Source organism: Caretta caretta, chromosome 1 (assembly GCF_965140235.1).
Source record: "Caretta caretta isolate rCarCar2 chromosome 1, rCarCar1.hap1, whole genome shotgun sequence".
Lineage (NCBI taxonomy): Eukaryota > Metazoa > Chordata > Testudines > Cheloniidae > Caretta > Caretta caretta.
Genome location: NC_134206.1, coordinates 108,822,327 through 108,835,502, shown reverse-complemented (window position 1 = coordinate 108,835,502; position 13,176 = coordinate 108,822,327). Strand labels below are relative to the sequence as shown.

The following is a 13,176-nucleotide window of genomic DNA, read 5'->3' as shown; positions in this document are numbered from 1 at the left end:
AGCTGAAACAATTGGTTTTTACTAAAGCACACTTTTATCTACTATCTTAAGCAAAATAACATGGAGAAAATGAAGGGAAACGTACACACTAACCTAATATTGCTGCATCACTGGAGTTAATTGCTCAGTGTTTTGTGTTGTGTTTTGGGCAGCTGTATTTTTAATATGTATGGCACCCACACCTCTCGGTTAACTATTTGTTATGTATTGCAATTGTCACCAAATGCAAGACTTTAATTCCTTTTTCTTTAATTTACAGGCTTGTTCTGGCTGTGGAAAATGTGACTGCAGTGGAGTAAAAGGGCAAAAAGTGAGTATCTCAGCTGTATCTGTCTAATTTTCTCACTTATATTGGCAACAGCAAAGAAATCATTAGAAGATAAATGAGATGCAGTTAGAGATGGGTCCACAGCCGACTGCTTAGTGTGTAGGTCTACACTATGCAGCCCTTCTTAGGCCCAAACTGTGGTAGTGTGAGGTCCGTATGGCACAGAGTTTGGATCTGTTAAGAGAAATTGTGAAAATGAAACTTTTTAAAAATGGGGGTTACTAAATATTAAATTTTAAATATATTAGCACGAGATTTTAGCACAGCTGACACTCAAATACATACTTCTACAAGTATGACCTATTGTTAGGGAACCAGATTCTTATAAAAACATGTAGGAATTTTATATAGGCCAGGGGTTTGCAAGCTTTGGCACATGGCCATCAGGGTAATCCGATGGCGGGCCATGAGACATTTTGTTTACATTGACCATCCTCAGGTATGCTCCCACACAGCTCCCAGTAGCCACGGTTCACTGTTCCCGGCCAATGGGAGCTGTGGGAGCTGGCAGCCAGCATGGGGGCCCCCGGAGCTGCAGGCAGCAGGGGTATCCTACAGCCCCTGCTCAACTGCCCCACTTCGGGCGGTGTGGGGACCCACAGATCCCCATTTTGTCACATATATTTTTAGTAAAAGTCACGGACAGTTCACGGCCTCTGTGAATTTTTCTTTTTTGTCCGTGACTTTTACTAAAAATATCTGAGACAAAATCTTAGCCTTGCGCAGCTTGGTCAGAAGGGAGTCCCATTGCATCAGGGGAAATGTAGTCCAGCCAGGAAGCCCAGCCCATAGAAGAGAATGGGGGCAAGATGCGGGGCCTGAACTACAACTCTCAGGAAGTGGTGTGCACAACAGAGAAATACACTTTAATGTTGAACTGACTTGAAGTAAAGTACTTTGGTTCAGTTCAACAGACTTAAATATTTCAATTTGGATCAATCCAATCCCGAATGAAATATTTCTTTGATTTTTCCCCACAGAAAAAATAATTGACAGAAAATTCCTGGCCAGCTCAATAAAATGTTTTTTTCTGTATTAGTAAAAAGATGCATATTTAATATTAATGACAGTTTACACAATCATGGTAAATCCTTTTCCATTGCAATCCCTTTGATGCAGCTTTTAAAGTTCCATTTTCTCAGGCTGACAATGTGTCCTTCAATGTAATTTGTGTTAAAATCTACATCTCTTGAATAAAACTAGAGTAATCCACGATCTTTGTAAGAGAAGTCTGGGTGGATTGAAGTACACTCCCAAGGTGTGGATCTGCAATGCAGCCCCTTTCATGGCTTCTATTCCTGCCTATGAATTCGCTGGCTTTGTAAATATTATTGATGTGTAAAATACCACCCCTCTAGCTCTTCTTCTCATTCATTTTCTGCTGTACAGTTTTTAATGTACAGTGTACTGGTTTGTTGCAAACACCTTGCATACATTCCTGAGTATAGTATAGGGGTTTAATCAGCATGAATTTGGGATAGACATGTTAATCAGGAATGAATGGTGCAGCCCAAATGTGTGCTCCTAAAGCTTTTTATCACAGCATACCAGTCTTGTATTCTGTGCTATTAAACGTCTGTTATAGAGGAACTTTAAAGATGTTTTAGAGAGCTAAAATGTTTGTTGAGAACTTTCTTTGTTATTTCTTTCTCTGGAAAATCAAACTGCCTTAACTGGAGGCTAAAGGCAGGTGAAGCAGTTGATGATGCATGATAATTTCATTCATAACAGAACATGGATCAAGTTGTAGGGTAAATAGTTTCAGAAGCTTCTAGGAGATACTCTTCTAACCTTTTCAACCAACAAGTAGCATCAATTAAGTCAGCCGTCCATTTAATAAAGAAGACAAAGTAGCATGATTAGGTTCACGCTAGAATTCCTGAAAACCTCAGGATTCTGAACTCTGACCTTATTCACTATTTACCATTCTGTCCAAGATATTTCTTGTTTCTCAGTTGCAACAGTAAATAAATTATTATGGACAGAAGTTTTAAACCCATAACTCTACTTTTCAAACCCATTAGTTTGCAGATCTTAATTTCCAGCTTGCTCTCTGTTCTGGGTAAGGAATAAAATATAGTGTTCAGCTTTTTATGAAGTATTTCTGAGATGCTGAAATTGTCATTTATTTCAAACTCAGATCGAGATTCTTCCTGCTAGAGGTATGAGACAGTTTCTCTGCTGCTGTATTTATTTACCTAGGCTCAGAGTTTTAAAAAGTGTTCTTCTATAAATGTAGGCTCATGTCTTGAAGTCCAAGACAACATCCTCAAGCTCTTTAATAACTGACAACCACCTCAAACTCTTTAACGACTTAGATCAAAATGGGAAGTGGAAGAGATACCGGTATCAATACTCAGCAACAGAAGCTCTAATAAACTACAGAACCCCTGCAAACTTTTCCAAAAAGTCTGTGCATGTGCATGACACTCTCTATAATGCTGTTTTATATACGTGATAATATTATCCCAAAGTGTTCTGTCTTAAATGTGTACTCTGTTAAATATATGTGGTTTTGGTTTGAGTGGGGAGTCTGATTTCATTGTTGGCCTTAGAGACATCCAAAAGGGGGAATGAGCAACTATACCTAAAAGATCATTGAAAAAGGAAAAGGACTGTGAAATAGTACAAAAAGTACACCAAAACCTGCTCATTTTGTTGTTACTAGTGCCAAGCATTAGAATATAACTTTAGGGTTTGAGTGGATACCTGACTTTTGCAAAACCGGTTCAGACCAGCTATAATTTTTAATTACATTTCTTTAAACTTCTGACCTATCTATTTAGGGCCAAATCTTCAATCCAGCCACAAGTCTGAATAGCTGGACTAGGTTCTGGGAAGCTGTGCAGGGGAAAGAAGAGAGGCATCCACCTCTACAGGCTGCATAGTTCATCTAGATAGGCTACTCAACCCAATAAAAAGAAAAGGAGTACTTGTGGCACCTTAGAGACTAACCAATTTATTTGAGCATAAGCTTTTGAAGTGAGCTGTAGCTCACGAAAGCTTATGCTCAAATAAATTGGTTAGTCTCTAAGGTGCCACAAGTACTCCTTTTCTTTTTGCGAATACAGAGTAACATGGCTGTTACTCTGAAACCTGTCAACCCAATAAGTGAAGCAATTTTCTTCTTCAACTCTAATATAGCCTCACTGTGAGAAGGTGATTGGAGGATTGATGTATATCCTCTGGGCCCATCTCTGCCTCTCCTCTACCCACGCTCTACATACTGTCAGATAGGGACTCCTACTGAGCTGGGCTCCATATGTGCAGAACTGTGCAAACTTTAAAGAGCCTCTTCAAATCTACCCCCTTCTAACACAATGGAACCATACCAGTTGTGCTGCATGGGAGCTTCAGCAGCTGTGGAAGTGGGTGCTGGGTTTGCCCTTTAATGCCTTAATTCAGAGCATCTGGAGATACATTTTTCACCATAGTGTGGGAAGAATTTTCAGGCTCCTTTTATTTTTGTAATTAACACTCAGTTTACCATATAATTGCATTAGTGATCTCAACATACAAATTCAGGGGAATTTTTTTTGCTATAGAAACCTGTGCAATACCTTATTAAAAATTACTAGAGGACACTTTCAAGATGAGAAGACTGTATTATAATGACATTTTTATCTCTCATTTGAGAAAGTTTTTATCACATTGGGTCACTGGGATAGCCATATTTAGAATATGTTCTTATTGGACCACCTCCAATGTAAATTGCATCCCTCTGCTAAAATCCTTTAAGTTGACTCATACTTTATTTTGGGCATATAATTGACAAAGCCTTAGTTTTATTTTATTTTTTTTCCCAGATTTTAGAAAATGAATTTCACTGCAACAGATGGCTCTTAGCATATAAAGCCTTTGTTATTAAATTGAGCAGTCATATAATACTAGACAGTTGGCTTTAAGTTAAATAAAGACAAATATCAAATGTTTACAAGATATTAGGTGTAATAATTTTAGAGCAACTTTATTGTTTTATTCAAAATAAAATAGCTTACTACTTTCCATTAGGTTGGCTTTTAACATCTTCAGATGTTTTCTCTCTCTGTATTTTGGCGTTGTATACAATAACTTATTGTTCTTTCTAACCTCACAATAGTGTGGGACCTATTTAAACTGATTAGAATTTTGAATGCTTGCCTAACTGTTACTTGGTTACTCAGAAATATTGAGAAGCTATATATTCGTTTTCATGCTTAACTGGATTTTAAGGGCCCTTTGAGACATTTGGAGAGACAAGAAATAGCCAGGCATTACTACTGGTTAAAAAGAGCATATTAGCATTTAATTACTATTTAGGGTAAAGTATTCATACAGATGAGTAAAATTGTTTAGATTCATGAAGTCTTCCAAGAATGTTCAGTCTATCAACTGAAAACGTTCAGGAACAATTAGTATCATATTGTAAATGTGGATTCTTGAGTTAACCTTGGTTGCTTCAAGTAACTCGGTTACTTTACTATTACCACCGTAAACTAAAAAGCTTGGTATTCTCATCCAATGCCTGCCAGTTATTATTGTATAAATTGTTATTCTTTAGAAAAATTGTTATTCCATGCCAGGGTTATTGTGTATTGAGTATCTTGCAATTTACACCTTAATGTAGAATGCTGAAATAAAATAAAAATAGCATAACTGCTGCATACTTGTGTTTTTGAGAAGTAAGCAAATCCCATAAATGATGCAAACCATTTTTATCAGCATGTTTTCATTCCTTATTTTTGAAAGTTTACATGTGCAGTAATTGGCACCATAAATACAGCTATGAAATGGGCTTAGCAGAGAGTGGGGGCCTGTCATGGCTTTTTTAATTATCAAGAGACAAAGCAGCAATATTTGCAAAATAAAAATATGAAAAAAAAATTACATTTCTACTCATGCATTTGTCGCTTATATTATTCAAGCAGAGTTATTCAAGGGGATTTGGCAATTTGTAAAAGATGTAATACTTGAGGCTCAACATCAAGCTATTCTGATTCACAGGAAAGATAAGAGCCACCACAGGAGGTCAATGTGGCTGCAGAAGGAGGTTTTTAGCTATCTAAAAAGCTAAAGTGATACATACAGGAAATGGAAGGAGGGGCATGTCACCAAGGAAGTATACGTGGAAATAGTGCGAGCATGTGGGGACAAAGATCAGGAAAGCCAAGGCAAAGAATGAGTTACAGCTGGCAAGAAATGTTACAGACAACAGGAAGAGGTTCTTCAAAATGTCAGATAAAAAAGAAAGATCAAGGATGGTGTGTGTGTCTACTGTTCAGTGGAGATAGTGAGCAGGTAACAGAAGATGATAAGAAGGCAGAGTTGCTCACAAAAAAAACAGGAGACCAGACAACTAGTGAAGTTACCATAGACAATACAGGGGAAGGGATGCAGATCAGGATAAGTAAAGAACACATCAAAGATCTTCTAACCAATCTGAATGAATTCAAATCAATGGGGCTGGATGCTATTCACCCGAGAGTACTAAAGGAGTTAGCTGAAGAAATCTCGGAGCCACTGGCAATAATATTTACAAACTCATGGATTACAGGAGAGGTCCCAGAAGACTGAAGAAAGGTTAATGTAGTAAAATTTACACTGTGTAAGCTAAAAGGGTTAAAAAAGGAAAAAGGTCAAACTGTGTTTCAAAATTATCAAAATAATTGACACAAAACAAAATATGTTTTTTTTGGTTCATGAATACTTAAGAGTTTCACTTTGCCCTGATTTGAGAGAGGGACAAATTTTGAACATGAAAGTATTTGTGGGATGGGGAAATCGTTTTCAGTCCAGCTTTAATCATTAGTGAAGGGGGAAGTGCGAGGATTGTGGCCTGATTATTAAAGGTGTTAAACATCTGTTTCTACAGACATCAGTGAGATCTGTGGTTGTTCAGTACTTTTGACAATCAGACCATATTAACTATTTGTTGAATGTTTATGGCATTTCCATTGTGGCTGCAATGTGTTTATATTTATTTATCCATTCTTTTGCTGTCACTTAGAGAAAGAATCTATTTTTTGATTCAAATCAAAGGTAAGAACATATATCCTATGCAATGAGCATGTGAACAAAGGTGACATTCTCAAAGAGCCAACATGACAAAAGGCTTTAAATGCTATTTGAAAGAACAGTCCACGTTGGAAGTTTTCGGCAATTTGCCCACTTGGCGGGACAAATGCATAAGTGGTACTTGAAGCTTTCACACCTTGCCTTTTTTCTGTTCAAGCTGGTTATTGGAACCATTTCTCCCGTTAGCCTTAAGCGAGATCAAATGCCTCTGAGAAAACTTTAACGTAATAATGTATATTCTTACACTTAGTATGGTGGTCTTGGCTATCTTTGGTTCCAAGTGATATCTAATTTAAATGAAATGCTGATATTCCTGTGGAAAGATCTTTATCCACACAAACATCCAAGCATCCCCATGTAATGGAATATGCCTATAGAGTACTCAGTTTTCAGTGCCTAATTCCAATGCATTTCACATAGTAGTATTCCACTTGGCATTACATGGCCTTCTTAAACAGCTGCTGCCAGATACATATTTCCAAGACTTTGCTTGTACAGAAGTTTGCATAATGTTCTCAGACTTTTCATCATGGAGTATGACATGACACATAGCTGTGTGGAGTTTGATTTTACACTTGTGAAACAGTTTCTAATATAACTCCTCATTGCAATTTCTCACTAGGCTTATAGGACCTAGTTCTGATCTCATACCAGTGTAAATTACATATAATTCTACTGAAGTCAGTGGGATCTCACAAACAAAACCAATGTAAAATCAGAACAAGCCAATAAAATCTCCGCTGTTCTTAGCTTCTTCCTTATTCAGTAGGAAGAAGGGTCTCATTCTATGTTAGGGAACATCAATAACTTTAAAATGCAGAAAATGGGGATAGAACCAGGCCGACCTGTATCTATGCTTACTCTGTGGTGTCTGTATTAGAACCCTGCCAGTGAATATTGTTTAATACTGCTCCCGTCCCACCCCACAATACCCACTCCCGCTCCTACGCACTCCCTCATTATTTCTTGCATTTTTATCCCGTTCCCACCTGGAAAAACCTTTGATCCTGCAAGAGAGACAGATTCCCGCATGCTACTAAAAAACCACAAAAAACTCCTCAAAACCCCAGTTGGTTTATATGCATCTATATCTATATAACAGAATTCAGACACAATTTTTACCACTAAAAGAATAAAACAAGTCTTGCTTAAACCATATAAAAATACTTCAACTCCTCTTATAATAGACATCAAATCTTTCTATCCCTCATTTAAATTTAAATATTAAAACCTTTGTTTAAAAAAATTGGAGTTTTCCTGAAAATTAGCAAAAAGAAAAGGAGTACTTGTGGCACCTTAGAGACTAACCAATTTATTTGAGCATGAGCTTTCGTGAGCTACAGCTCACTTCATCGGATGCATACTGTGGAAACTGCAGAAGACATTATATACACAGAGACCATGAAACAATACCTCCTCCCACCCCACTCTCCTGCTGGTAATAGCTTATCTAAAGTGATCATCAAGTTGGGCCATTTTCCAATTTTCCAGTGGGGTGGGAGAAGGTATTGTTTCATGGTCTCTGTGTATATAATGTCTTCTGCAGTTTCCACAGTATGCATCCGATGAAGTGAGCTGTAGCTCACGAAAGCTCATGCTCAAATAAATTGGTTAGTCTCTAAGGTGCCACAAGTACTCCTTTTCTTTTTGCGAATACAGACTAACACAGCTGTTACTCTGAAACCTGAAAATTAGTGCAGTCTTTTTTTTTTCCCCCTTTGGCACACCCAATCCCACCCACAAAGTAAGTTTTACCCACTCCTGCTATTATGGCAGTGAGTCCTGTGGGACCGGTGGGATCCAGTCCCACTGCAGGGCTCTAATCTATATGTTTAATACATGTTTTTCCCATGTGCAGTTGCTTCTATATCTTGACATGTGTGGAAACCCTTCCAAACTGATTCTATTTTTTATGTGCTCCTTATTTGCTTATTCTTCTACACTAATATTCTATTGCCATGTTGCAGACAATGTTGAGTGAATGTTAATTAGGAGGCTGTGGATGGAGGTAGGAGAGAAAATGTGTGGGGAACACCAAAGCCATATTATGTAGCTTATTCATTGGTCTCCTTTAAATTGTTCTCTCACCAGATTACGCTGTTTGCTGGTGATCTCATATAAGTGAGACCAAGTTAGCTATTATAACTGATGCTCAGATAAAATGCCAGATTCCCACACAGGGAGATTGATTAATTGCAGCAAAAACCTCTATCCTCTGTCTCTCATTACATTTTCTCCACAGTCCTGTGCACAAGAGATAATCTGGGTATAAATAACCATCATTAAAGAAACCGAAGTAATACTGTAATCTCCTTGAGTTTAATTTCTATTGCTTTTTGGCCACAGAATTGAGGAAAATAAAGAAAAGAAATAGAAAAGATGGTAATGGCACATTTGGTAGAACCAAGTCACAGTTCTTTTTGCAAGTACAGTTGTTTTTGCTTGTCAGACGCATGCTTATTTTTCCACTTCATGATGTAGATTCCAGAAAGCATTTACTCCTTTCTCTTGCTCTATTTCTGCCTCATGTCTTTTTCCCCCTCAAAATCTTATACTTCTTGTGTAATCCTAGGTACTCCAGAGCACTCTTTCCTTAGAAGAAAAAAAAATATCCCTCCTTTTCTTCCATTCTGAAGCTAGTTAAATAAAGTCAGTGGCAATAAAATTAAAATTTGGTATATCAGAGAGCGGTTCCCATCAAAAAATTACTACCGTGTATGATCCCAATAAAGTACTAAGTTGGTTAGTACTAACACATTCTGGCATTTCATTTATGTTTATAGCATCAGGACACCCCCAACAGCTGGATAGTTGAGCTTCATAGAAATTTCTCTTTTTCCTTTGTCTACTTGCATCTAACTCAAAGACTTTGTCAGAAGTTTTTCTGTTTTCCATTTTAATGGAAATAGTGTAAATGACAGATTTGCCATGGATTATCATACTGGAAGAGAATCAGCAAGGAAAAAGAAAGTCTTTACTTCATCACTCCTTCCTTAAAGCCATTTTTCAATGCATGAAGCAGTAATTTTTCATTATGGAGTTTTGGGTGAAATTCACCCCTATGCAGAGGAGGCCTATACATCATTTAAGGTCCATTTTAGCCATATATCTGGGGCTTCAAGTACATAGTCCTTGTTTGTGCCCTCTGTTTAGAGAAGGATTTCACAGTGTTGTGCATTAGTTTGCAGTAGAGTTCCATGTAGAACAGGCTAAAAGCCTTCCCTGGGGACTGCCCCTTGACACGGTGAGCTGCCTCTTGACACGGTGTGTTCTAATGGCCTGTGAGCTATGCCAGTGGGAGTTTTAACTCCTGATAGGGTCACCCATGTTAGACTGGTCAAAAGATAGGAACCAGATGAAAAGCAGTCTATTGGCCTTTCAGTTTACGGGTTGAGGATATGCCAACAACCAAGCTGCAACCTTTAAAAAAAAAAAGATAGAAACATAACTAGTAGACACTACTGCAAACAGCATGCCAAAGTGCTGGAAACACTGAGAAGTTCTTTACTAATGGTAAAACTAACTATGGAATGGTGGAACAATAGTTGCAGCAGCAAAAAAAAGCATTGCTGGTAATGAAAAATATGGACAAACATAAATGTGAAATTCTTGTAGTAAGTGAATATCGGTGGCCAGAAATAGATAGAAAACTATTCTAAAATGAAAATAAAGTCATAATGTATTTGCAGAGGTGAAATGGTTGCCACAAAAAGAGAGTAATATTAATTGACTTCCAAAGCAGAAAAATCGCTCATAGAGTGGGAGCCAAATAACCGATTGTTCCAAGGTAGGTTTCATGCACAATATGTAAAAATGACATTTATACAATGTTATGCACCACCAGACAACTACAGTGCTGAGATCAATGATCAGTTGTCTACAAACTCAAATTGACAATATTCCTAGGCATGACATCTGCTTAGTAATAAGGGACTTCAGTGCCAAGATTGGGGATGACAACAGTAGAGTGGAGAAAGCAATGGGTAAGCTCAACCTTGGTTCCTAACATCAGAATGGCAAACAACTAGTAGAACTATGCCTGCTATCAGGGCTCATAATTGGTGGAAATTATCCATTAATTAACTTAAAGATATCCATTAATTAACTTAGAATTCCCCAGAACAATCAGGAATCAGATTCATTGTCTATGTATTAGAAGGAAACTTAATCAGTTCTCCAGAACTTCAGAGCATACAGAAGAACTGACATTTGAAGTGACCACAGTTTGTGCGTGGCAAGATGAAAGATCAAAGTTAAACACAAAAGCACCAAGAAAATTGGCAGCAAAAGGCCATCAGATAAGACATTACAGCAGCAATTTCAAATTGAACTGAAGAATGTATTGTCACAGTTGAGGGCCCCTGCACCTGTATTCCCCCTCTGTAGCCCAGCAAGGGCACATACTCTTAGGTTTCTGGCTCCCCAGCCATCACCCTCCTGGTCAGAGACATTCACTTCTATTTCTCCTGACAGGAGTTTTTCCAGACTGCACAGTTCCCAGCCTACACTGTGAATTCACCAGCAACTCAGACTGCCTAAGCAGGCCTGCTTTTACCTTCTTGTCAGAAGCTATAAACAGCTTAACTGCCCATAGTTATAAGTTTTCACACAGCTTTTTCTAAATGAGCACATTTATTCTTAAAGTGAAAGCTTTGCAGAGAAAACATATTAAAAATAATGAAAACCTACATGCTGTGATGCTGTATGATTAAAGATGACCATTTATATAATTGATATTACCACTGTTACACTTTGTACGAAATTTATAGTAGTTGTATATCACGTAAGGTGTCAATGGAAAAGTTATAATCATACTTGATAGATTGTTCTGGTTAAGTCCATATATCATCTGTGTATCTGAAGTTATGAATATTGGCTATGTAGTTGTATCTTAAACCTATGTTGTATTCCTGGGTGATACCCTCCAGATAAATTTACATCAAGGCTAAACAGCTATGTGTTGATGGGCCATTAAGGCCTCTCCAATCTCACAATGGGCCATAGAAGAAACTCATCCCACCCAGGTAGCTCTTCCTGAGGATTTCTCATACAGAAAGGGGCCAATAGCCACTCCCTGTGATTCAGCAAACCATATAAGGACATATGCTCATGTGATCCTGGACTCCATTTTGGGCCAGTAACTTTCCACACACAGGGGCTCTGTTTGGGACAGGAAATTTCCAGGCACCTGGCAAAGGATATAAAAGACACCTGAGATATCTCCATTTTGCTTCTTTCCTGCCCTAATTCTCTGGACTAATAGATTTACAACTAAAAGGAGCATCTTGAACTATGGACTGAGGACCAGAGAGACTTTACAAGCCAGCAGTCTATTCCATCACTGCTACAAACATAGACTTTGAGAGTCATAGACTTTAAGGTCAGAAGGGACCATTATGATCATCTAGTCTGACCTCCTGCACAACACAGGCCACAGAATCTTACCCACCTCATCCTGTAATAAACCCCTAACCTATGTCTGAGCTACTGAAGTCCTCAAATCATGGTCTAAAGACTTCAAGGTGCAGAGAATCCTCCAGCAAGTGACCTGTGCCCCACGCTGCAAAGGAAGGTGAAAAATCCCCACGGCTGCTGCCAATCTGCCCTGGAGGAAAATTCCTTCCTAACCCCAAATATGGTGATCAGCTAAACCCTGAGCATGTGGGCAAGACTCACCAGCCAGACATCCAGGAAAGAATTCATGATATAAGGACTTTGCAATCATTTGCATGTCTATAACTATTTATATCTCTCCTTTTCTTTAATTAATAAACCTTTAGTTATTTTACTAAGGATTGCAGACAGCGTGATATTTGGGTAAGATCTGAAATGTGTATTGAACTGAGGGTATGTGTTTGATTCTCTGGGATTAGCAAAAACCTCACATATGGTGAATTAGGTTTTCAATAACCCCTCACCATATTAGACCTGTTTATTTGGATGGGAACCAAGGGCTGGAATGCCTAAAGGGGACTGTGTTTGGCTTCTGGTTAGCCAGTGTGGTGCTACCGAAGCTATTATGTTACTGGCTAGGTGAATCTTATTATAGAATAAATCACCAGCTTGGAGATTGTCTGCCCTATTTCTTGCAGTCTGTCCTGAGTGTGGTATTCTGAGTGTGGCCTTTCCAGCCACCTGGTCACATATGTATACTAATAAGCTTACCAGAGATCACCCCAACTCCAACAAAGGCTCTGGCCAGTGATCAATCCTTCATACTCCTCCAATGGGTTTTTTCTGTGGTTACAAGTCCATAACCCTCTTGCCTCAGAACAAGCACACTTGTGCAGTCATGCTGGAATAATTTGTATAGTGGGGGTGCTGACTGCCATTGAACCAAACTGTCAGCCCTGTTTATGATTAAAACCACTTCAAGCCTAGTTCCAGCACCTATGTACTTGTGAATCTGTTAATCACTCCTTTATAGAGTTTGGGAGTCTGATCTTGTCCTCCATGTAACAAGTGATCATCAGAGGTCCTCTCCTCTGGGCAAAGTTTCAAAATGCAGGGTTTTTGGCATAACCCGGTGGGGAAGAGTGGGGGGTACATTGCTTAAAAGAGGTCTTTGAATCTCATAACACTTCCCAGGATTTACATTAGCATGTTCCCCTCCCCCCCCCCCCCGCCCCGAGATGTTACATACAGTCTCACAATAATGCATAAACAGTTGCAATTTTAATAAAATGAACCCTAAGATACTTAAACTTAATTCAGTAACATTTAACTTAATTCAATGAGGTTTGTCATGGTATTGCAGGAAATTGCCATATCTGTCATATATTTCAGGTGCTACA

General features: G+C 38.4%; 1 protein-coding gene across 2 annotated transcripts in view; it reads left to right on the top strand.

Moving 5' to 3' along the window:
• Positions 1-13,176, top strand: part of COL4A1 (collagen type IV alpha 1 chain) — a 220,339-nt gene that overhangs the window by 86,030 nt on the left and 121,133 nt on the right. For both annotated transcript variants that reach the window (XM_075129793.1, XM_048855091.2), the window contains exon 2: positions 260-310. In XM_075129793.1, the coding sequence (XP_074985894.1) occupies positions 260-310 (51 nt within the window). The remainder of the gene's footprint in view (positions 1-259; positions 311-13,176) is intronic.